The sequence below is a fragment of the Zootoca vivipara genome, chromosome 4, assembly GCF_963506605.1.
Source record: "Zootoca vivipara chromosome 4, rZooViv1.1, whole genome shotgun sequence".
Taxonomy (NCBI): Eukaryota; Metazoa; Chordata; class Lepidosauria; order Squamata; family Lacertidae; genus Zootoca; species Zootoca vivipara.
Window position 1 is genome coordinate 69508172 of NC_083279.1, and position 24703 is coordinate 69532874.

General features: G+C 45.3%; 1 protein-coding gene across 8 annotated transcripts; it reads right to left on the reverse strand.

The window, feature by feature from the left end:
- Positions 1-1631: 1631 nt before the first annotated feature.
- On the reverse strand, positions 1632-24503 carry NXPE3 (neurexophilin and PC-esterase domain family member 3). 8 transcript variants are annotated; one of them, XM_060273709.1, is made up of 10 exons: positions 24175-24503; positions 21542-21617; positions 20738-21217; positions 18458-18650; positions 17943-18060; positions 16660-16915; positions 13870-14621; positions 11258-11331; positions 7936-8142; positions 1632-5204 (listed from the first exon to the last, which is right to left on the reverse strand). In XM_060273709.1, exons 6-10 carry the CDS (start codon positions 16783-16785, stop codon positions 4603-4605), a joined length of 1761 nt encoding a protein of 586 aa, XP_060129692.1. In that variant the 5' UTR covers positions 16786-16915; positions 17943-18060; positions 18458-18650; positions 20738-21217; positions 21542-21617; positions 24175-24503; the 3' UTR covers positions 1632-4602. The 8 variants fall into 8 exon arrangements, with proteins under 8 accessions (XP_060129692.1, XP_060129691.1, XP_060129694.1 ...); XM_060273708.1 differs by lacking the exon at positions 24175-24503 and adding an exon at positions 23985-24148; XM_060273711.1 differs by lacking the exon at positions 24175-24503 and adding an exon at positions 22167-22500.
- Positions 24504-24703: the final 200 nt, after the last annotated feature.

Consider the following 24703-nt stretch of genomic DNA (forward strand, 5'->3'; position numbering starts at 1 on the left):
TCTCCATATTCACAATCAGTAAAATAAAAAAGTAACAAAAGGGTTAAAAACAGGGCCACATTATCTTATCTACGTGGCCCAGGCCTCTGTATGGCCCTGCAAGGGCCTGGCAACAGAAGGCGCGTTCTGAAGCACCCGAGTTGTTCAGTTCCATAAAAAACCCAGGAAGTGGCAAGGGAAGGTAGGGGATTGTAAATGGGGTGGGGGGGGGTGGCCACTGCAAATATCTGAGGACTTAAACTGGGGAGAGAAAGTGCATGGATGTTTTTTTATATATATAAAAAGACACAGACACAATCAGTTGTTTCTCCTAAAATAAGACATACCCATAAAATAAGCCATAGCAGGGTTTCTAAGCATTTGCGTAATATAAGCCATACCCCGAAAATAAGACATAGTGATAGGCGCAGTTCTGGAGGGCCCCAAGGAAGAGGCAGGGCTGGACGCGTAATAAAAAATAAGACATCCGCTGAAAATAAGCCAATGTGGGTTTTTTTTTAAAGGAAAATAAATATAAGACAGTGTCTTATTTTCGGAGAAACATGGTAAAGCCTAGGTTAAAAGGGAGACGACTGCCCTTACTTAAAATGGCCGTCCACTAAATTATAAAGCGAAAACCCCTCGCTGTGCCCCCAAGTGTGTGTTAGGAGAAATGATGAACGACTGCCTAATGCTGCCAGGCATTTATTAATGCAGCCGCCGGGAGATGCTTTGGGCTTGGGGTGGAATGGCTGTTTCTGTGGCTATTGGACAGTTGCTCCCCCCACCCTACGTCAGCCCATGACCTAGCTGAGGCCTAGTCTGTAAAATGGAGCCAAGGCCTCCTGTTTTACAGGATCTCGTGGCAGAGGCGGGGTTTGTGGGTGTGGCTCGTTGTTGTGGCTAATCCCTGTGACTGCCCCCACATGTCCCGATCCATGATGTATTCTGTTTGCCCCCCCCCCCCTGACTGGCGTATCTCATGACGTTTTGAAGTATGGTATTTATTTTTGAAGGATGGTATTTAATTTTGGTGGGGGATTTTTGGGGGGTAGTGGTGCTAAATTGTAAAGTAAAAACCCTTGCCATGCCCCCAATTGCGTTGTTGTGGGTTATCTAACCCCCCCCCCCGGGCCTAGTGGAGGCCTAGCAGCCTGGCAAGGCCTAGGGGTTTGATAATGGCCAACTTGGATGGTTTCAGTTGCTTGGTTGATGATGTCATTTGATTTGTGGGTGTGGCTTAGATTTCACAGGAAGGGAGGGGGTGTACTGTGGGAGGAATTCCACTTGAGGGCGCTGTTTGACTTGGTGTAAAACCAGGTCTACACCTGCCCAGGTGTGTGATTTGAGGTTTTCATGTCCCCAGCAACCCCCGGGGAGTGGCCTGGATCGTTGTGTCAAAATTTCAGGACGATCGGTCAAGCGGTTACGGAGAACATAGCGGCCGACAATTTCAAGTTTTTTACATTTATATATATATATATATATATATATAGATATATATAGATATATATATATAGATATAGATTAGTTAGATATACTGCCATGCTTTCAGCTGGCCATGAAAAAAGAGAGGTGGTGACAGATTTGGTGATTTTAAAAAGCTGTCATGGTAACCCCACCAAATATACACACGAGAAGGGATTGTGGATAGAGAAGTAGTTTAATCACAGGTATTGGTGTAGATTTATTTAATATCAACAGAAACAGTAAACAAAAATTGAAATGCAGTTTCTTTATGGTTCAGAGGGTAAGATGTTCTGGGCCTACTTTACACACAACAGTTTTTAAAGGACTGGATAATTTCTGTACATTCTTTGTGGGCTTGCAGGTGCTTAGACAACTGATAGACATGCTTGTTTCCCGAGTGTCTTTTAGCCTCCTTCCCATCTCTTATGCCTGATGCCATGGACTTCTTCTGATCAAACCACCTCTATCTCCTGCAAGACAGGTTCCCTTGAACCATCCTACCCCTTACTCAAACCAATTTTGCTTTCCTGCCCTCCATCTCTCCCCTGGCCTATTGCCAATACATCTTTGGCTTCATCCAAATCCATGTCTTGTTCCATCTACTGTAATCTACAAGTCCCCTCTAGGCGAGGACCATGTCAAGTCTGCATTCTGTACCAATATGAGGTATGTCGCTGAAGTGAACCAAAATGTTAAATAGCAACAGTTTGCAATGCATTGCCTTCAAAACAGCTTAGACTTTTATTTAAAAAAACAAACAAACCAGGAATCAATGACATTTCAGACTTCTTCGTTTGTTGCGATCTTAAGCATCATTTTTAGCTACCTGCACTTCAGATGTTAGCTACTGAAAAACTCCTTGAAAACATGCAGTTCACAGAGAAAGCTAATCAGTCTTAAGATCTTAAAACTTATACCAGTGTGGGTGACACTTGGATTTTTCCCTTGGAAAGTATCAAATAACTCAGGAGGTAGCCACTGAGCCATACAAAATGTTTAATTTATTAAAACACTCCTACTACTAGTAAAGTGGGTGTCCTGCATGCAGATGTCTTGGGCACCAAAACAGGGGGAGATAAAGGGATGGGGAGGTAGGGATGTGCACTGGAAAAATGGTTACTTTTCTTCTTTTAAATTTACAAATATTTTGGTAATTTCTTTTATAAAACTTTCATTAGTGTTCAGTTAATTTGGATTTAGTTCCTCCCTTTTTTCATATTTCTATTATTATTATTAGGAAATAATTGCCTTCAGGTTCAATCCCAGCATCTCCAGTTAAAAGAATTTCAAGCAGCAGAGCTAGCAAATATGGATGTAAATGTGCACTAAGGGCATGCACACACTTCTTCGTGCCACACAGTTAAACTAGGGAACTCAATCCTGCAGGGGGCAGCGATGGCCACCAACTTAGATTCTACAAATTCACGGAGGGTAAGGCTACTAGTCAAGATTGCTATGCTCTGCCTTCACAGTTGGAGGCAAGTACCGCTTCTGAATGTCAGTTGCTGCAAACCACAGGAGGGGAGAGTGCTCTTGTGCTCATATCCTGCTTGCTAGTTTGACCCAGTTAGGCAACAAACTGTTCAGCCTCTGTGAGAACAGGATACCGGACTAGATGGACCATGGCCTGACCCAGCAGGCTCTTATGTATGTTGTGCATTCAGTGCAGGATGTAAGCACCTTTGGGGACTGCTGGACAAATGACAACACCCCATGATGTCCCTGCTCCACACTATTTGTCCAATTAAAGCACATTCTGCTGGAACAGTTACGATCTGTTCTGGGCCAAAAAATGCACTTCTCAAGTGCTTGCTGCATACAAGTGCACACAGAGAGTGCCTTCTCATATCACCTCCTATTGGGGCAGACCTTCTGACGTTGCAGGGCTGTGCTGTGCCACTCACCATATTTAACTTTTAAACCACTTGTGGAGGCTGTTGGGGGTTTTTTTTTGGGGGGGGGGTTACACACACAATCAAATGGTATATAAATTTCATGAAATAAACTTGGCTGTGGATGAAATAGGCAAAATGGAAAGCAGTACAGTAACATAACCGCCTCCATACTGCTACACACCAGACCCTCTCTTTGGAAAGACTGCAAAATATATTGTTTTGCGAAAACTCTGCGGAACCACTAATTGAATGGAAGAGAATGGAGAACACTATTGTGTACTAGTTTGGGAAAAAACTACCTGTGTGTACAGACATCCCTCTTATTAGCTGCTGGTTTAGATGCTGTTATTGTGCAAAGGTGTGCACGCTGTAAAACACTGTAAAAACAGTAACTCCTGCACATTTCAGAGGCTGCCTGTGTACATAGCCTAAATCAGGCATCCCCAAACTTCGGCCCTCCAGATGTTTTGGACTACAATTCCCATCTTCACTGACCACTGGTCCTGTTAGCTAGGGATCATGGGAGTTGTAGGCCAAAACATCTGGAGGGCCACAGTTTGGGGGTGCCTGGCCTAAATCTATCTAGGGCAACATTGTGTGGCTTGAAGCAGTTCTCAAGGTCTCAGGAAAGGTTTTCTTCCAGCTCTGCTACATGATAAAAACTCTGCTGGAGCTGGTCCATCACCCTGTTCTCACAGTGGCCAACCAGTTTGTTGTTTTCTTGTTTTTAGCAGGTGTGTGTGTGTGTGTGTGTGTGTGTGTGTACACACACACACACACACACGTAAGTTGCCTTGAGTCCCATCAGGGGTATGAATAAATTTATAACAATAATAATACGGGGGGACCCACAAGCTAAACATTCACAGCATTCTTTTAACTGAAAATGTCAACAACTGAACCTGGAATTTTCAGCATCTCAAATATGTCCTCTAGCATTGTGTTGTGGCCTCTCTCCCTAGCTCCAAGCTGAAGGAGGCAGCTGCTGCGATTACTTTCATTATCTTACCAGATGGTGGCAGAACCATTATTGTAGTGAGAGTGGCAAGTGGAGTTGTGGACACCTTCATTCTGAGGTGTGCATTGCAAAGAGGTACCCACACATATAGTCTTACTTTTTAAAAATAAATAAAACAGTCCCCAGACATTCCAAGTATGAATTATGTATGCTACAGTGCAACCTTGGAGAATCAGATGCAGGTTAGGGGCACCCCAAATCAGCAACAAACAACTTGTGCAGAACATGTCCGTAAGTGAACTACAGAAACAGAGACCACAATTGATTATGGATTCCTTTTACGAGGCTGTAGTGCGTTTCCACTGGACACACAAAAGACAAGAAAGCATCTAACTGGTTTTTGACAATAACATCTTCTGGGTGCAATTTGTGTGGCAAGTGGTGTGCCAGTGACATCTCCCAAGCATCCACAAAGTGCACTCCAATTCCTGAGAACATCTTCCTCATGATTGTGTCAAGCTGATACGAATACCAGTCGCTGTTGAAAAGGCTGACCTCCGGCCCGAGCTCCTGAACGTTGGCGGTTTTGATGACTATCCGTGTCTTGGGACTCCGGTCCAGAAGCCGAACGATGGACTTGCGAATGTTCCTCAGTCTCCTGATGTACACTTCTACAGGGAAAGTGCTGAAGTGAGACCAAATAGTTATGGCTATCACAGTGTTCCTCCCGCCTACAATGCGATTCAGTTCGTTGGCAATGTAATGCAGCTCACTGCTGAACACGGTGGAGAAGCGAATAGGGGGCCCATGGCAGCGGAAGTTCAGTAGGATGTTATGCACCGAGTCCACAGCCATGAAGGGCCCAACATTTTTAGGGCTGCCAAGGTTTAATTCCACGAGATCTGAAACAAGCAAGCAAGCAAGCAAACAAAAAAGAATTACCAAGTGATTGCCTGTTGCAACTCTCTGTAAAGGAAAACAGTAATTGTTAGGGTCCTCTGTATAACATTCACAGAGGACAGGGGGGGGGGGAGCAAACACACAAGAGTTTTCATGAGTATCAATTCCAACCATTTCAACTGGCGCAGCTTGGAGGATCAATATGAAGCCAGGAAGAAGCACCAGGGTCAAATGCTTCTCCTCTTACCCATCCCAGTGCACTTTGGCAAGAAGATAATGCCTTGTATTGAGTCAGAATTGCCCTAATGTCAGCTAATAAAACCAAACAAATAAGCAAGGTGTGAGGAAGGAGAAAAGGGTCGAGTGGAGCAGCGTTCAGCCTGACTTGCTCCCAGCTTTGTGAAGCCTGCAGTAATGAACTGGGCCCATATCTTAAAACAGTGTTTGACAAATATGCTCAACTAGAAATGCCTTCCTTGCAGAAGGGAAAGTCTGTTACATTAATTGAACCACCTAAACAGGTATCCCTCATTTGGCCCTTTACTCAGGGTTGCGGCCTCTCTTTTGTTCCCCTTATTTAATCTGCCACCAAATCATTACCTTTTCTTACTATACACTGTTTCTTAAACATCTACCCCTTCCTTTCGCTACAACAGTGTTTCTCAACCTTTTTTGGGCCAAGGCACACTTGTTCCATGAAAAAAATCACGAGGCACACCACCATTAAAAAAGTTAAAAAAATTAACTCTGTGCCGCCCTATATTGACTATATAATTATGACTGTAAGAAACACTTGCCAATTGCTGTGTTGGTTGCAATCTCCTGTAATAAGGCTTCACAAGCCGCTGATTTCTCTGCCAGCACAATCCTTTGCTCAGCAAGTTTCAGGTTGAGCTCATCCAGCCAGCTTCTTTAAGTTTGTCTAAAACCACCCTCCCGTGGTGGTGGCTGTTGAGAGCTGCGCTCGCCCCGCGTCGTGACCTGGCCGGCTTCCTTTCCGGCGGGCCAGCGTTGTTTATTGGCGGCCGCCAGGCACATGACAATGCAAATCGCCCTTCTCGTCGCCGCACGTCGCGGCACACCAGCCAGCGTCTCGCGGCACACTAGTGTGCCGTGGAACAGCGGTTGAGAAACGCTGCGCTACAACACAAAATCACTTCCTGCTCATCCCCAATCTTTGTTACCACCTCTTTCCTCCTGCCTTTCCTGTGCTACTCCTGAGCTATCCTATCTCTGTCCACAGCTCTGCAACCAAGATAATTTGACTTCTTTTCTTGTCGATCGAACCCAGAGCTGGAGCACAACGTTTCGCTGCCTGAGGAAAAGGACAAAATGGCACATGCTAGCACTCCCCACTATATGTGTGTGTGTGTGTGTGTGTGTGTGTGTGTGTGTGTGTGTGTGTATATATGATTGGACTTGCAAGTGAATCTTACTTCAAAACTGGCAACGGTATTGTATCCTCCATTCTACCTGAAGCAGCAGGTTACTTTAGGGGCCCAAGACAGGCTTACACAGTTCTGTCCTCCCAGAGGGGAACAGCTGGGGGCTCAGGAGGAATAGCCGACAACTACCCTATCAACTGGGCAGCGGGTGGCGCTGTGGGTTAAACCACAGAGCCTAGGGCTTGCCAATCAGGTCGGCGGTTCGAATCCCCACGACGGGGTGAGCTCCCGTTGCTCGGTCCCAGCTCCTGCCAACCTAGCAGTTCAAAAGCACATCAAAGTCCAAGTAGAAAAATAGGTACTGCTACAGCAGGAACGTAAACGGTGTTTCCGTGTGCTGCTCTGGTTCGCCAGAAGCGGTTTAGTCATGCTGGCCACATGACCCGGAAGCTGTACGCCGGCTCCCTCGGCCAATAACGCGAGATGAGCGCCACAACTCCAGTCGGTCACGACTGGACCTAATGGTCAGGGGTCCCTTTACCTTTTACCCTATCAACTGCTGCCTGCGGCAGGTGCCTGACTTTGCCTAATGGTAGAGTTGCCCTGCTCAGGTCTTCTTCCAAATCCAACGCTGTTATCCCATCACTTTCTACATCCTTAACAAACGACTCCTTCAGAAAGCTTTCCATGCCCTTGCATCACCTCTCAATTTCTCCTTTACAAATCACACACACAGAGACACACATATTCCCTATTAGATCATCGGGTAATGTTACAGAACTCTATTTTTTTTCATTGCTGCTCAAAAATCCATCTCTTCTATAAGGCGTTTGGTTCAATCCTGGATTCCTCACGACCAATGCAAGCCTAAATGTGTGTATTTGCACATGTCCATCCCATTATTACTGCTTCTCCCTTTTTCTATTTCTTAAGTGATAGCTCTCCCATCACTATTTACACATGCAGTGAGAAAGAGAAGGGCACTTTATTTCCTAGAAAGAACCATTTTTGTGAGGGAGGGATGAGGCTTGAAAGAGTAATCCCAAGGCACATGAAAAGGCCATTCTTAACCAACTCTTAGGGTGACACAGAATTAAGAGAGATTTAAAGTAAATGCCAAAACTTTGCAGTTCTAGCTCTTCCAAATCCCAGAAACATAATCAGCAAAATTAAAATCAGTTACAAAGTGATGACTGAAATCCCACAATCTCTACATCAAGAGTATAAGCATTAACGTTTTCTCATATTTGTTTGTGTGTGTATCTATCTCTATCTATCTATCTATCTATCTATCTATCTATCTATCTATCTCTGAAACACCTGCAAAAGGCAAGACAAAAATAGTGACCTGGAACAAACGTTGTCAGATATTCAAACCACTGCCTTATTGTAGAGTCTCCAAACAAGTGGATAAGTTTCCCTTGTAAACATTCGGTAATATCTGATGACTTGTTAAAATGCTGAATCCACTGTGTTCTTGCTCGCCATTCATCTTCATAATAGTAACCAGAAGGAAATACATCAGGGCTTTGAGATTTTTCCAGATTGTCCATCTCTGAAAGAGAATTTTGAATTACTAGTTAGAAATGAAAAGTCATGTGTTATAATTATATAAGTAAATCAAATAGGAGCATAACATCAAGCCTGCTAAAACGCTGGTAAGTTTGTAAACATTTAATAACTGAGATTTAATCAGCACACTGTACTAAGTTTCCATATTTTGCAAAGCAATCAATGACATTCACTTTGGTAGACAAATCCTTTTATCTGCAAGTGAATCCTCCAACAAAATTTCAGAGACCCAAGGCTTTTCCAGGCATGTGTGTGTGCAAGGGAGAGAATAAGCAGTTTTTACTTGCCTATCATTGGAGACTCTAGATATCTTTCTTCAAGGAAGCATTTTTGTCGTAGGTAGATTGCATTTCCCCAGCAATCAATGGCCACAGTCGAATGGAAACTTAAAGCACACTGTACTCACTTTTTGTTGGATTGTGATCAATATTTTGTTGCTAGGATAATCCAGTAGTCCTTTCCACCTGCATACCTAATGCAAATCATGGTTGTGGGGAGTGAAAAGGCAACTACAGTAGTACCTTGGTTTACGAACTTAATCCGTTCTGGAAGTCCATTCTTAAACAGAAATCATTCTTAAACCATGGCACGCTTTCCCTAATGAGGCCTCCTGCCGCTGGTGCCCTTCCACCGTTTGGATTCCATTCTTAGACCAAGGTAATGTTCGCAAACCAGGACACTACTTCCAGTCTTGCGGAGTTTGTAAACCAAATCATTCTTAAACCGAGGTACCATTGTACTGGCCCGTGCCCATGGAGATCATTTGTTATGGGCTACAGTGGTACCTTGGTTTACAACCTTAATCCTTTCCAGAAGTTTGGTGTTAAACCAAAGCGGACTTAAGCCAAGGCATGCTTTCCCATAGAAAGTAATGGAAAATGGATCAATCCCGATGATGAAAAACAACAACCCCTAAAACAGCAATTTAACACGAATTTTACTATCTAACAAGACCGTTTCTGGGTTAGGGTTAATTTTAGGACTGGGTTAGGGTTAGGCTAAGGCAGGGGACAGCAAACTTTTTCAGCAGGGGGCCAATCCACTGTTCTTCAGACCTGGTGGGGGGCCTGACTATATTTTTTTTGGGGGGGGGAATGAACAAATTCCTATGCCCCACAAATAACCCAGAGATGCATTTTTAATAAAAGGACACATTCTACTCATGTAAAAACCCGCTGATTCCCCGACTGTCCACGGGCCTGATTGAGAAAGCGACTGGGTCGTATCCGGCCCCCAGGCCTTAATTTGCCTACCCATGGGCTAAGGATTAGAATTAGAATTAGGGTTAGGGTCAGAGTTGTTTTATGTTTTCTTGTGATTTTGGTACATTTCCAGTTGGTTTGCTGGGGAGAGCCTGACTGCCTTCAGGTGGTGCAGTGGCTCTAAGATGCAGCTTCTGGGCTGCCTCCTCCACCTTCCCTGGCTGCCTGTAAGCAGGAGCGGGGCGGGGATCTCTCAGCTGTGAAGGGAGGCTTCACACTGCCTATTGGAGCAGCACCGATTCCCAACTCCTACGGTACTTGCATGCAAGCAGGAGGGGGCAGGGATCTCTCAGGGGGCGGCCCTAGGGGTTGCCAGAGCTCTGCATGCTCTCCCCAGCGAGAGATTGCTCAGCAAGGCCCCCTGGGGCTTGTAGTGCAGCTGCTCAACCGAGCAACAGAGTCCGAAGAGAGCCCTCAGCCTCCACGGCTGAAGCATCAGTGATCCCCTTCTCCCTGCCATGCTGAGTGATCGCTCACGTAGCCAAACACCCACATGCTTCTCGCGCCATCACTCTCTTCTCCTTCGCTCTCCCGGGGAGGAGAAGATAGTGACGGCACTAGAAGCATGTGGGTGTTTGGCTATGGAGCTCTGCATGCTCTCCCCAGCGTAAGTGTGAAAATGTGTCTGGTTTCTGGGGACTTCTTCAGATGAGACCTTCAGACCTTCCCAGAGTGGGGTGGGCGCGGCAACGCAGATGGGCAGCTGGAGCCAGGGAGCCCAAAGAGCCACGGGCCTGCCATTCCGTTTGGAGAAGGGGGTCGCTGCAGCATCAATGGCCCCCTTCTCCGCTTCTGGGTCCCTCTGCCGTGGAAGCGCTGACTGCAGGCAAACGGAATGGCAGACGTGCGGCTCTTTGGGCTCCCTGGCTCAGTTGCCTGTCTGCGTTGCCACGCCCACCCCGCTTGGAGGGCCAGCGATCCAGAAGAAGCGGTAGGTGAAGTGCGTGGCTTGCGGCGCGCTACTTTGGGCTGGAACCGGCTCCCTCATTCACCACTGCCGGGCTGAGTTCCGCACTCGCTTGCTCTCGAGCTGCGCACCTCACAAGGCTGGGAGAGCGGAGCACACCAAGGGAGCGGGGCGAGCAAGTGCGGGCTTGGCGTGCGTTGTGGGGGGAAAGCGGCAGTGCTTACGGAGGCCTCCTGCTGCCAGAGCCCAGCACCGGTGGCACATATGAAGGCCTCCTGCAGCTGGGGCCCATTGTATACCAAAAAGAAAACGCAACCCAGAGCACTCATTTCTGGGTTGTAATTGGCCGTATTCCAAGATGGTCGTATACTAGGCTGTTTGTAAACCGAGGTATCACTGTACATACTTTCCTCATGAGCGGTACCATTTTGTGACTTTTTAAAAAAATAATGGATTCTTAAATTTACGTGGGTGCACCACAAAAGCACGGGAACTTAATATGACGTCTGAGCAAATTCCTATGACTGGCTGAGTTGGTGTTTATCTAATTTAATTTGGCAGGCACTGAGTGCCTGCGTTTAACATTGTTGTCAATAATGTATGCTTGGCAGTCCTTGGTTCAAAACTCATTCCAGCCACAAAGTCATGATTCACTCAGCCTCCTCATCAGCAGTGTAAGGGCAACAATACTGACCTACAATGCAGGATTGTTGGAAGAATCACCAAGATAATACATGAAGCACTTTTCACTCTACCACAGCTTCTGGTCAGCAATACATTGCCACACTGAATCAAACTGTCACTTGCCGGATGCATTCGCAGTTTCCTCTGATTAAATCTAACATGTGCAAAAGGCTTTTTGTGGTGTAAAAAAATAAAAAAAGGCTTTTTGTGGTTTGAAACAAAGTCTTTCAAATCTTTAACTTTACCTGCATGCCTTAAGGGCCTTACGAGCACAGTATCGGGGCCACTGGAGGATATTGGCACTTTGATATTCACATCACTAAATAAACAAAAACAAAACAAACAAAACTCAGTGATAAAAAGTCACATTAGCCTAAGGTCAAATACCCAAAGCCAAACTGGTACATCACTGCCATACTTATAACACTCCTCTTTTGATTTTAGCTCTGCATGTCAATGTAGATTCCCCAGCTATTATTAGTTCAGGCACACAGTGTCCCCAGAAGTCTCTTATTTGCAAGTGGGTGGGTGTATGTGGACTACAAAGCAGAATACAGGGATCCCTCCCCCCTCTTCCTCAAACTTCAGCTTATTACACTTTGAGGAACACAGGTGGTGAATTACAGGTTTGTGGAATGTGTTTTTGAATTTAATGTGACTGCTTTTTAAAAACAAAAAGGGAGGCATTCAGGATTGGGGTCATGGAAGGTTAGGGGGGAGAGTTTAACCATTTCCCATCTTGCTGTGGTCTTGACAAAAAATCCCCCACTCCAGTTTTTTAAAGCTGCCATTTACATTAGGAGGTAAGCTCCAACTAGTATAAATGGAATCTTCCCTCCTGGTGCAAAAAGGGAGGATTGCAGCAAGAGGATGAAACAGGTAAAATTCCTCTCCCTGCTTGTTGTGGACCTGATCCCAACTTGGCTTTTAAAAAAAAACAAGTTCTGGCACATTAAATTATCGCAGTCAACATATGTAGGGAATCCCTACATAGAGATGCACATCCACAGTCAAAAGAGGGCTTAACTGTGCTATTAATATACCAATGGTAACTCTTCTCTGCGAAATGTATATACCGTGTTTCTCCTTTTTTAAGACGTAGGCATAATATAAGACATAGCAGGATTTCTAAGCAATTGTGCGATATAAGCCATAACCCGAAAATAAGACATAGTGATAGACCCTTCCCCCCTCCCGCCAGCAAACTCCCCCCCCCTAAAAATCTCTCCCCATTTTGCTGTCGCTCCAAAGACACGTATTTCTTTTAAAAGCTTGTAAAAATGCACCGAAGAGCCATAGCTGCTGGTTGCTGCAGACTCGTGATTTCCCCTCCCGTTCGATTTTTTTTTTTTTAGCTAGGCTGTGTGAGTGAAGAGGAGAAAAGTGGCATTTGCGGTGGGGAGGAGATGAAACAGGAGGAAGAAAAGAGGGGCGATTGAAGACGCTGCCTTCCCCTTTAGGGAGAGACTCTGTGTGCGCGTCTCTCTCTCTCTCTCTCTCTCTCCCCTGCGTGTCTCTCTCTCTCTCTCTCTCTCTCACACACACACACACACACACACACACACACACACACAGAGCCCACCTCTCGCTTCCCCCCACCTTCCCCCCTTTTAAAAACCTTTTAAAAAGTGAGGATTCTTTTTCTTTCTATTGCTTGTCTGTAGAGCTGCCCCTTTAAGGATTTTTACTGGTACCGGGATCGCTGCCGGTGGCTTCTCGCTGTTTAGGAGCTGCTAAAAGTTAACATTTTGTGGGTAAGAGAAGCAGTTAGGACCAGCAGATTATCTCACCCCGCTTTCCTGCTGGCTCAATTGCTACAATTGCTACCATTTACCATTTTAATTGCTGCTCAACTGCCTTGTTTTCTACAGTATCTCTTATCAGCCGGTAGCCTCTTTGCTATCAGTGCTACAAAGTGCTACATTGTTGGAACTTTCGCTCTTAAGTCTTGGGCTGGCTGGTAGAGATCCTTATTTGCTATACGTACTGCATCACACAGATAGATTCCATTATACTGTACTGGTTTAAATTTAAGAAGCTCCAGTGTAGCAGATTGCTATTAAGTGAGTCCCCACCTGGGAGGAGAGAGAGAGAGAGAGCAGCCCTTCGGAGGAGCTCCCTCCCTCCCTCCCTCACGAACATCCCAGGGCCGGGGAGAGAGGGCTGGGCCAGGGACGCACACACTTCCCTTCCCTCAGACTCCCTCTCACGGAGTTTGGTGGTGGCTGTTGCCCGTCCTTTTCTTTCAGTCAAGAATCCTGCCCCGCAGGGAGCCAGGGAGCAAGAGGGGCACTGCTCCTGACGTAATAAAAACAAGACATTCCCTGAAAATAAGCCACCCAGTGTTTTTTTGAGGGAAAAAAGTTATAAGACGGTGTCTTAAAATGTGAGAAACACGGTATTACTAGGGGTTATGGCCAGAACATAAATAGTCAAACCTCGGTTCTTGAATGGCTCCGTTTTTTAATGTTTCGGCTCCTGAACACTGAAAACTCGGACGTAAATGCTCCGGTTTTCGGAACCCGAATGTCCGACACCACTTCTGCTTGAGTGCAAGAAGCTCTTGCAACCAAACCAATCGGAAGCCGCACCTCGGTTGTCAAACATTTCGGAAGTCGAACCATCTTCTGGAATGGATTACTTTCGGCAACCGAGGTTTGACTGTACATATTGACATACATATACATATTGGTCCCAATATACATATTGGACAGAAGTCCCAAGGTAAGGGGCCCCTGAAAATTATGGACCTTTCCTCAACAATACAAGTAATTTAAAATGAAATGAAAATATCAAAGAGAACCAACATAAAACAGTACCAAACAGAAGCAACAGTGGAGTATGAGAGAGCATGTACCTTTGGAAAAGGCGACTCTCTTCTGAGGTCAGAAGGCCCTTTTGATACCCCCCTTTGTAATGACTGATCCTCGTGGCACAAGAGAGCTTTCTTGGCTTGTAGCAAAACCATGGCTCACCGGTGTAAAGATCCGTAAAGTTACACACCGGCATATCTCCTGGCAAACACACATTGCACACAGTCGTTTCTGAAATTCTCCCTGATTTGAATAGGCTTTTAAAATAGACCCTGTCTGGTCTCTCTTCTCGTAAATGTTGAAGTACTTGGATCCCTTCGCTAGGGTGGACCAGCGCCACAGATACTGTGACCTCCCCCGGCCAGAGTAAAGTGAAAAAAACTCTGTAAGACCCATTCTGGTAATCTACAACCCTTCCTGTGGCTCCAGCCTTCAGGTGAGCAGAGTGGATTCTTGTCTGAAGGTAGTCCCCACCGTAACGCTTTGGCTTGCCTTCATAGTCTTTCATGTGGACGAGCACCTCCAGCTGATCACCAACCTTGAAATGTGTACGGGGGTTCAGTATCACAAAGCTGCTATGGGAGGGGTCAGTGCTCTTCACAAATGGGATTTTGTCCTCCGGAGGTTTGGGCCACTGTATAGCAGTAAATAAGGACTCCTCTTCCCCTTGTTCTCTCTTGGACAAGACTTGGCGTTCATATCCACAGTACAGCTTTCTGGGTATTTTAGTCATCTGGAACGATGGCTGTTGGTCATCATCTTCTACCAACCACTTTAAACCTGCTTCATTCAGATTCTGCGAAAGAAGGAAGCTATTAGAAGCAGGCCTATTCACAGCACAAATAAAAAGATGTGAAGTGTTGTTTCTAACAGCGTTTATGGGCTACACAAACGGTTTGCAGCCAACGAAAAGCATGATAATAAGGATCCCCAAAACAGCAAAACGTAACAAGCTTCCTCATACAGAGAGGCAGACCCTTGAGCTGTCAAGCTCAGCATGGTGTACAATGACTGACAGCAGGGCTGCAGTATTTCAGATCAGGGAGGTATTCCCCAGCAGTACCTGGAACGGCTGTGGAGTGAGTTTGGGACCTTCTGAATGCAGAGAGTTCCCATTAAACTGCAAGAATACATGGGGTTGCATTAGGCAGATGTGCATGATAAAGTATTCTGTTGCGATGCCCTGGAATGTCCTGCCCCTCATAGGCGCCTGGCAGGCAACCATGTTGGCTATAGTATGGTGTCAATTTAAAACCTGGCTTTTTACTTAGGCATTTGGGCATGTTGAGGGTAGTTCAGTATCTGACCTGTTTGTTGGCATTATTGAAGATTTTATGCTGAGCATGGTTATTATGGGTTGTATTCAGTGTTAGCCCTACTTAGAGAAGACACATTGCAATTAATGTGTGTGAAGTGCTTAGGTTCGTTAAAATTCAGTAGGTTTACTCTAAGTAAAATTTAGGGATACTTCTCTTATGTTTTTGTGGCTTTGGGTGTTCAAGAATTCCTTTATTATTGTATACTACCCTGTGGTTGACCAACACAGAGGAGTTTATAAATATTTTAATAAATAAAAAATATTGTAGAAAGTTCTGCCCAAGATCAGGCTCTAATACAGTAGAATTTTCAAATGGAAGCAATACTGGGAGTTCAGCTGGATGGTTTTTTAATGATAATAAAACTCTGCATGAGATGTTTGTTTTTAACTATTTGTAAGTCTTTTTTAAAAACAAAAACAGGAGAGGCCCTCCTTCAGACAAGGTGGCCCCAACTCATTTATGGCTTTTAAAGTTAAGGGCAAGATATTGAATTGACAAAGTAGCAGATAAGCGACCAGTGCAAACAATTCAGAATCAACATACCGTAATAGGATTTCACCTGGTTAAATCAGTGAAGACCCTGACAGCTGTATCACACATAAGCTGCAGCTTCTGAACCATCTCCAAGCAAATTTCCCATGGAAGGTGACTAGCACACAGATTACATGGCTATCTATCACTGTTCAGGAATGGCTGTGGCTGGTGAAACAGCTGGAACTCCAAGCCACTGAGGACACCAGAGCCTCTAGTGATAAAGCTGGATCAAGGTGTGTTTTTTAAGAAGTGGACTAATATTATATTCGAAAATCACTGATGCCTGGGGCAATCCCAGCAGCAATAAATACGACCACACTCTGCCATGCATTTCCCAGTGATATGTTACACATGTTGGTTGCACGTTCCAGTCAGTTTGTGTTGCTACCTGTGTACCAATGTTTTAAGAATAGCTCTCTACTACAGACAGATGTAAAATTAAGGTATGAAAGAGTACATTCCAAAATGAACACATTCCAGGTTGTTTTTTGGGGGGGATATAGGTCTAAATCCTTCTTCCATTTTTTAACACAGGTCTGAGGAACTGCCCCCTACCCCCGTTGAGGGCCACATTCCTGTCATACACATTCCTCCCACCCTATCCCCACCCTTCCATGCTATTTTATTGGTATGCCCTTTTCACAATGCACCTAAGAATCAAATATGGTGCAGTCACATGTACAGCGGTACCTCTACTTACAAATAACTCTACTTACGAATTTTTCTACTTACAAATGGAGCTCAGTCCGCCATCTTGGATGCGGTTTAGATAGGATTTTTTCTACTTACGAATTTTTAGATAGGGTTGCTTCGACTTACAATTTTTTTCTCCCAATGCATTCCTATGGGATTCAACTTACAAATTTTTTCGACTTACAAATGTGTGTTCGGAACGCATTAAATTAGTAAGTAGAGGTACCACTGTATATAATCTGGCATGGGGAAAGCTCTGGTGAACAGGAAGAATGCCGCCCAACTTACTTGCCCTGCCCCTGAGGGAGGTGAGTCACTCACCTCTAATTCGTAAAAGTTGTGTAGTAAAGCCAGAATCGCCAACACTGCCAGAATGAGGCACAAAATCTGTACTTTGGAAAAATTGGGCCACATGATCCCTTCATCTCTCTCTCACCCACGTAAGATGCTGCCATGTTGCCCATATCCCACAGGCGCCAGTGTCATTGTTACTCAGTATTACACAGGAAATCTCATCCGGAGGCTTCTGCTGCATTTCCTCTTCCTGCAAGTGCATTTTTTAAAGCTTCCAGTTAGGTCTTAAAATAAAAAATGGGTTTCCCACATGACATTCAGGAGCGTTAGAAGCATAAATCAAGCAATTTTTTTTTTAAAAAAAGGAACCCGAAAGATAATGACATGACAAACCCTCATTATATCTCAGCTGAGGCAGAACGGCTGCTTAGCATTACAGATACCTTTTCAATGTTGCTTTTGGCTACACCAATAGTAAAACAAACAGATAATAAGTCTTGCACCAGAATTTGTTATCTGTAACCAATCCCCAGTGAAATTTATTCATTTACCTGAGTGGATTTTTTTCAGAGTACAGCTGTCCTGAGAACACTACCAGATTAAAGGTCTCTCTATTCCACCCTATGGTGCCTTTGTCCATGACAGAGGTGGGATAATACCAGAAGACCTATTTTTATTCCCTCCTTTTCTTCACTCTTTTCATAGTTTTCCCTCAGCCCAATGCCTATTATTTCAAGCTCCCTCTACACCTCAGCCTTCTTCTCGTCCTTCTTCCCTGCACTTCCCAACTGCCTGACATCTGCATTTCTTCTTTTCCATCTCCATGTTGATAGCTTCTCTTGTCCTTATGTGAACATGTGTTAAGACTCAAACTAACATTTCACTTCCCTTTCTGAAGCTAAAGAGGCAATAAACTAATTGCTGAGTTTGTCAGAGCAATTTGAATATCTGTGAGCATTCTAGAACGTCAGCACAGCTCAGCTAATGGATGGCAAACAGCACACAATTCTTAGCCTTTCGGCATCACTTTGAAATTTCCTGTTTTAAGAAAGCTACATGAATTTTAAGATCCTAGATTTAATTTAGGAAACATTCCAATGCTAAACTGAATTATTCTTTTTCCTCTCTCGGTTCTTTCTGAACACCACAGTTGGTAATGCAGCCCAACACATACAATATATTGCTAGCTAGGCAATATAGAATCTACTCAGCAGAATAAGGTTATGAAATTCTATTTAAGAATACACTGAAATAAACAAATTAAAAGAGAGACTTACTCTGAATAAACTTTGCAGTTTTAAGACTCAGTCGGTGCTTGCATTATGCGGCACTGAATATTTAACAATGATCATCCGAAGGCTGCTGCTTCCATTGACCTTTGCCTTCTTTCAGGGTCTGTAAATTGATTCAGTCCTGTTTATGCTCCAGAAAACTATTCCAAGGACACATTATGAAATAAACTGCATTTTGTTAACTATTCCAGTAAGGATGGGTTTCTGTTAATGTTCTTTCACTTCATTCCATTATGTAAGAGAATGAATTCTAATTAGCACGCGAATCCTAATAATACAGTAAGCACGTACAAAATTAATGCTATGAAGCAGAACATGGCCACACACAGATATTTAAAAATAATCCGTGCTCCTGCAGTGCAGAGACCACGTGTTAATCATTGCACAGATTATATAAAGGGATTACAGAGATCATATGAAATTCTGAAAGATGACTCCACATTATAAGGGGGAACACATGCTTGAGAATAGATTAATAAGAGTAAAAAGGAAAATCCTACTGTTTTATTTGTGTGAATAAACAAGCTGCAAGGTCCAAGAAGGGTGGTCATTTCAGATCCAGGCACTCTTGGTTATAGAGATGTGTTCAAACTGCTGTGCAAGAACAAAAACAAAGGTAGCCAGGAGCAGCACGCCACTACAGGTGCTATTTGTTCCATCTGCAGCTGGCTTTCTTCTTCTTCTTCCTCTCTCCTGCAAAACACACAATGCCTTGCTTAAGATTTATGTCAAATAGTGCAAGGCCAGTCTGTATTAAAGACCACTTAGTGGAATCTTTCCACAGGAGCCTCCTGCACCCAGACAACATGACCTACTTTCTGCTATCATCGAGAGGAGGATGGGTTTTCACTGTGGCAAAACCCTTTTACTGGAACATGCTCCCTCCTCTGCCCCCACCCTTTAAAACGTGTCTGGTTTATTTAGGGCAGCGGTTTCCACATACGAACACCCTGTGTCCCACATGAACATTTATGAGGATGGCTCGCTTATTTTTTTTTTCTTCTGCCTGCTATAGCAATTGTAATGCACTGTGTTAGATGCTCTGTTGTTTTTAATTGCATTTTTACAGATCACAAGTAGCCAGGAGCATCTAACTGCCAACCACAGTTGAGGAACCCCAGATTTGGAGCCAATCAGTAAACCTAACTTTCCCATGGGTGGGGTTCAAATTAGCAAGTGATACTAAACACTCCACCCTCAAAGGCCTCAAGTCTCAAAGCAAAATTCCAATCCTCAAAGTGTTTGTTTGAGGGGTGGGGGGAAAGAAGCCAAGACTTTTCCTTGGAGGCAGATTCAGAAACCTCCAACTTGCTACGTCCCCTTGGACTCTGAAGATACTAGGCTAGTACCGTAACCGTATGGGGATTTTCATATTCTACCATGGTTCTGATCTAAAGTGTATTCTTGTAATGTTATTCTGTCTCTCACAGCTCCAATAAACCTACCATCAAAATTATGGACTGGTCATTTCTTCGTCAGAGGGCAAACGGCCAAATTTAGCAGGGGATCAAATACTTTCCCCCCTCACTGTAGTTGTGTGTGAATACTGAGAACCAAGTACAGATACTGCCTTATGGCTACTCCTACATGGCATAATCCCACTGACTACTTAGGTTCATATAGTTCCATGGATCTACTCTGAGTTAACAATGGATACAACCCTTACCGGTAGTAACTTTCTAAGTTCCAACCAGCAAACTACCATCAGTACAGAACTAGCAGAGAGAAATTAAAAACAATCTTTTCAGCTAGTTTCTTTTCTGAATTGCCTATAGTTTTGGATGCCTTTAACTCTGTGGGAATACACATGGGATAGTTCTGCATGTTCAATAACAACTCTGCATGCCTAGAACGCCAGTTAAATTAGCAGTCTGAAGATCGAGGCTGAAGCTAGAAAGCTAGTGTTTGGAGTGGGGTCCTCAGACCTGCTCTTGGGATATAGCATTCTAAGAGCTCTTTCTAAATGCAGTTCCTAATTTGGAGTAGAAATAAATAATTAGGATCTGCTAGCAGGAAAAAACAACAACTCTTCAGTGAACTCCAGAGCCATGGATTCTAGTCAGAATTTGCAAGATCCAGTGTAAAAAGGGGTGGCCAAACCTACTCAGGCCAGCAGGTTTGTGAAAACAAGTTCAAATGATGCCATAGCTGGACCCAACATGCTTAACTATTCTTACTCAGATCCTATAGGTTCTTCATCACAGGTTCTATTCATTCACTGTAAGCCATAAACTATGTCTTACTACAACATGCAAACATAGTATCTGCCAGCTATGAAAAACACGAGTTCCCTGTGAGAGATCATTAGCAAAGGGGTCAAAAACAGAACTGCCAATATCATAATGCCTTTGTCCAAATATATGGTGCGACCACACTTGGAATACCATTTACAGTTCTGGTTACTGTACAGGTACTTAAAAAAAAAAGAGATATTGTAGAATTTTAAAAGATGCAGCCAAACTGATAAGGGGATGGGGAGAGTGGAAAAGTAGGATAGGGGACATAATAAAGGTGTAGAAAATTACTCAAGGTATGGAGATAGTAGATAGAGATGAGATTTTCTCCCTTTCTCATAATACTAGAACCTGGGGTCATCCAATGAAGCTGAAAAGTGAGGGATTCAGGACAGCCAAAATGAAGTACTGAAGCACACACAGTTATACCATGACATTCACTACCACAAGATCTGGTGATGGCCCCTAGCTAAGGTGGTTTTAAAGGGGGGGGTAGACAAATTCATGAAGGCTATCAGCAACTCCTATTCATCATAGCTATACTACCTCCACGCAGGTGGTGCCTCTTGGGCTTGCCGATCAGGAGGTCGGTAGTTTGAATCCCCGCGACGGAGTGAGCTCCCGTTGCTCTATCCCAGCTTCTGCCAACCTAGCACTTCGAAAGCACACCAGTACAAGTAGGTACCGCTCCAGCGGGAAGGTACGGCATTTCCGTGTGCTCTGGCTTTCACCATTTACTTCTGCCACATTTTCTCCACAGCACTGAGATTCATGAAGGCAGTTCTGGTCAGTCACACAGGAATGGAACCCCGAGTCAGGAAATTCTGGCAAGCATTTCTGATGACAAGCCTCAGTAGCTGAAACAAACCAGGTTGAACTGCTGACAGGAGAAGGTACTTGATTTAGTCCAGGCGAGTCTATATGGACCTTGAAGGGACCCAAAATGCTTGATGTAGGAGTATTATGCTGCTGGAAAGTAGTGAGATGTGAGTTTACTGAAAGTTGCCACTCCTGGATGCATCTAACCTGCAAATACCACACAAAAGGAAATAATTTCAATCAGACTTATATGCACATCATATGCCACTATATTTTTAGTTTTATATGATAGAGCAATATTAAGAACTGCATCCTGTGTGAGGTGACCCTTAAGCTACAATCCTATTGACACTCCTTGAGAGTTAAGTCCCACAAACGCAACAAAACTTGCTTCTGAGTATCTACTCAGATGCACTATAAATCATGTAAACTACCCAACATGGTACATATTTCTCTTCAGCTTATTTGCTTAGTGAGCCATGGTTTTTATTAACACAAAGTCAGAAAGTGATTTAGAAATGATATTTTTACCTGGTCCCAAAGGAATTTTACAGCTTCCTCTTGAACAAGTCTTTGAAGTTTCTCCTCATCTTTTTCCTTTCTTAATCTACATATGGTGAACATATAAATAGGTATGGTTTTATAAATAAATTTAAACAATTTGCTGCAGTACTTGTTATGCATTTTATCAGCAGTTTGGTGGACTCTGGATTGGATCTGTATGAGTGAAGTGTTCAATCTTCTGACCACAGTAAAACCCTTATTTTTTACTAATATTTTTTTATGAGAATGACTCTTTCTGTATATAATTATATTAATGTAATTCTTCAGAGCAGATTGCACCTTCTGATGGGTTATTCAATTTTCTCCCATCTTGCTCCAAACACAGAATTAGAGACACAAGAAAAATCCCCATCAACTGAGGGCAGATGCAACACCTCTTAAACACTCCTACTGCGCTTGTTACATCGTTAGCAGTTACCGTGTTTCTCATATTTTAAGACATGTCTTATATTAATTTTAACTCAAGAAAATAAGCCTATGGCTTATTTTCGGGGGTGCCTTATTTTTTGCCGAGCCCCGACTGAGCGGGAACCAGCAAAGGCAGCAGCCCGCTGGGCTGGGGTTTGCCTTCCTTGTGAGTCTGTTCTTTTACCTCTTGGCGTCGCTATCACTCACTCACGTCAGTCTCTCTTTCTCCTCCTCTCTCTCCTCCCACTTTGCGTCGGAGATCTAGGCTTCAGGGGCTTCTCCTCCAGCCGCGCTGCAGGCTATTGTTTCGCCCTGGTTCACCCCAGGGCTTTTAGGGGGTCGCTTAGCCTCGCGTTGCCCCTAGACCCCTTAGGCAGCAGCTTCGTGCACGGAGCTTTTCTCAGAGCTCCCGCAGAGCGCGTCCGATGCGAGCGCGAGGAAACCGGAAGTCGGCTCCCGCGCGCTTTGCCGAGCTCCAACGGAGCGGGAACCAGCGAAGGCAGCAGCCCGCTGCCGGCTTGGAGCTCGGCAAAGCGCGCGCTGCTGCCTTTGCCGGCTCGAGCTCCAAGCCGGCGGCGGGCTGCTGCCTTTGCTGGTTCCCGCTCAGTCCTGCTCTGTCGGGGTTCAGCAAAGGCACCAGTACAAGTAGGTACCGCTCCAGCGGGAAGGTACGGCATTTCCGTGTGCTCTGGCTTTCGTCACAGAGTTCCGTTGTGCCAGAAGCAGTTTAGTCACGCTGGCCACATAACCCGGAAAGCTGTCTGTGGACAAACGCTGGCTCCGTCAACCTGAAAGCGAGATGAGTGCCACAGCCCATTGTTACACAGCCAATTGCTGTGGAAGGACAGCTATTGCCCTCATACTCTGCTTGGTGAGCCTCTCATAGGCATCAGAGTGACAGCTGTTTGAAAGAGATGCTGGGCTAGATCCAGCAAGATTCTCTCAGGGTCTTCCTTCGCCAGGATTTAGCTGCAGAAGAAGCTGAAAGTACTACTGCCCCCCCCCAACCTTTAGAATCCTCTTTACAATCTTTGTGTATCCACCTGGGGACATTTGAAAAACATGGTCTGCAACAAGGATATACTGTACATACTCTCTGTATTCCTCCCCCCCTCCCGCTAGGAGGGGGTAGCACAGAGGAAGAGCTAAAGACCCCAGGATCACTGCTCTAGTCAAGTTCAGAGCCCCCAAAAGGCCTACATTAGAGGAAAAAACAGAAAGGTGTGAGTGGATCCAATAAAACATTCCCATGGAAAGTGCCCTAGACCATTCAAGAACTTGTGAAGGAATAGATCAAATTCCAGAGGCTGCACAAAAAATGCTTTGCACGTCAACAAGATCTAAAACAGAAAGGTAAACTCAGGGGAAAGAAAGATCCTGCTGAACCTTCAGTTATCAGGTTCAAATCCCAGCTCTGCCATGAAGGTTTAGCCAAGTCATTGCATCAATTTCTTTCCTTCTTCATTTTAATGCATTGCAAGTTCCTACTATTTTAGATGTTATCTGGAAATGTCAGTAAGACAATAACAAGGGAGGCGAGGAAAGCACTATCTTGCAGGAATGACGTGAGGGTTAAAAAAAAAAGCTATAAAAAGCTGACACCTTGCAATAGGGCTATAAAGCTTTCAAGAAACCCTAACGCTGCAGCCCGAGTAACGGTCCCACCCGAAGCGATAAAGTGTCTCCTGCCCTTCCCGCGCAGCTGGGCCGAATATGTTACACCGCCGCTGGACCCAAGCTTCTCCCATGCAGGGACTACCTTCCCCTCCAAGCTCAGTCAGCGAGCCTGAAACCTACCCTCCTTAGCAAGCGAAGGAACCCCTCGGAGAGCATACGCAGAGCGCTCTTCCCTCGTGAAATAAGGAGCCCCAAGCAAGAGGGGCTTCGGGGTCACAGCAGGTCCGAGCCTTCCCGACCCCCACCCCTTTTAAGCGCTGCGCCCCCGGCCCCCCAAATAGGAAAAGCCTTCCGCGTCGGGCGGGCGACTAGGCTCCCCACTCACCGGGCCCTCGTGCCTCGCAGCGACCCAGCCCCTCCGACCCTTCTGAGCGACAGAAGGCGACTGCGAGGGAAGCCTCCCCTCCCGCGTCGCCCACCTCCTCTTTCGGGTTCTCAGCAGCTGCCCATTGGCTGCCCTCCACTCGGAGGAGGGTTCGGCGGGCGAGACCACCATGGAAAGGGGAATTCCTCACCAAGCGCTGGCGCCGCCTCCGCCTGCTGCTTCGGGGGAAGATAGCGACGCGCTCCCCTCCTCGCGCCCTGGAGCAAAGTCGTCCGCCCAGCCCCGACCACGGCGGGCGGCGAGGTTCCCCTCTTGCTGGTTTGGCGCGTTGGGCGACTGCCCGCCTTTCCTCGGATCCTCTGTGCGCGCAGGGAGACTCGCATCTGGCGAGCAGCAGCGTCTCTTATTTTTGCTGCATCCTTGCTGTGCGGGGTGGTGCACTCCCCGCACTGCGGTCTGGCCTCGGCGCCTGTCTCCTGGCCTGCTGCGGTTCTTTCGCACCCCGCTCGCTGCGTTGCTTTGCTGCTCCAGGGCAAGGGCCTGGCAAGGGTGGGTTGGTTTTATGGGAGAATCTGGGGCGGGGTCCCTTCGACGCCGTCAGAACACTAGGAAGCAACGTGACGAGCGGAAAGCGCCCGCAATTCGTGAGCAGCAAAGCGAAGTGCACTAAACATACTCCCCGTTAGAATTAAATTAAAATTATAAGGCTGCTGCTTCCT

Coding starts and splice junctions, on each gene's coding strand:
- NXPE3 (XM_035114846.2), bottom strand. CDS start 16,785: ATGTGGCCCAATTTTTCCAAAGTACAGATTTTGTGCCTCATTCTGGCA. Junction 14,622..16,659: donor CTCCCTCAGGGGCAGGGCAA/GTAAGTTGGGCG, acceptor CTTCTTTCGCAG/AATCTGAATGAAGCAGGTTT. Junction 11,332..13,869: donor GAGAGTCGCCTTTTCCAAAG/GTACATGCTCTC, acceptor TTGTTTATTTAG/TGATGTGAATATCAAAGTGC.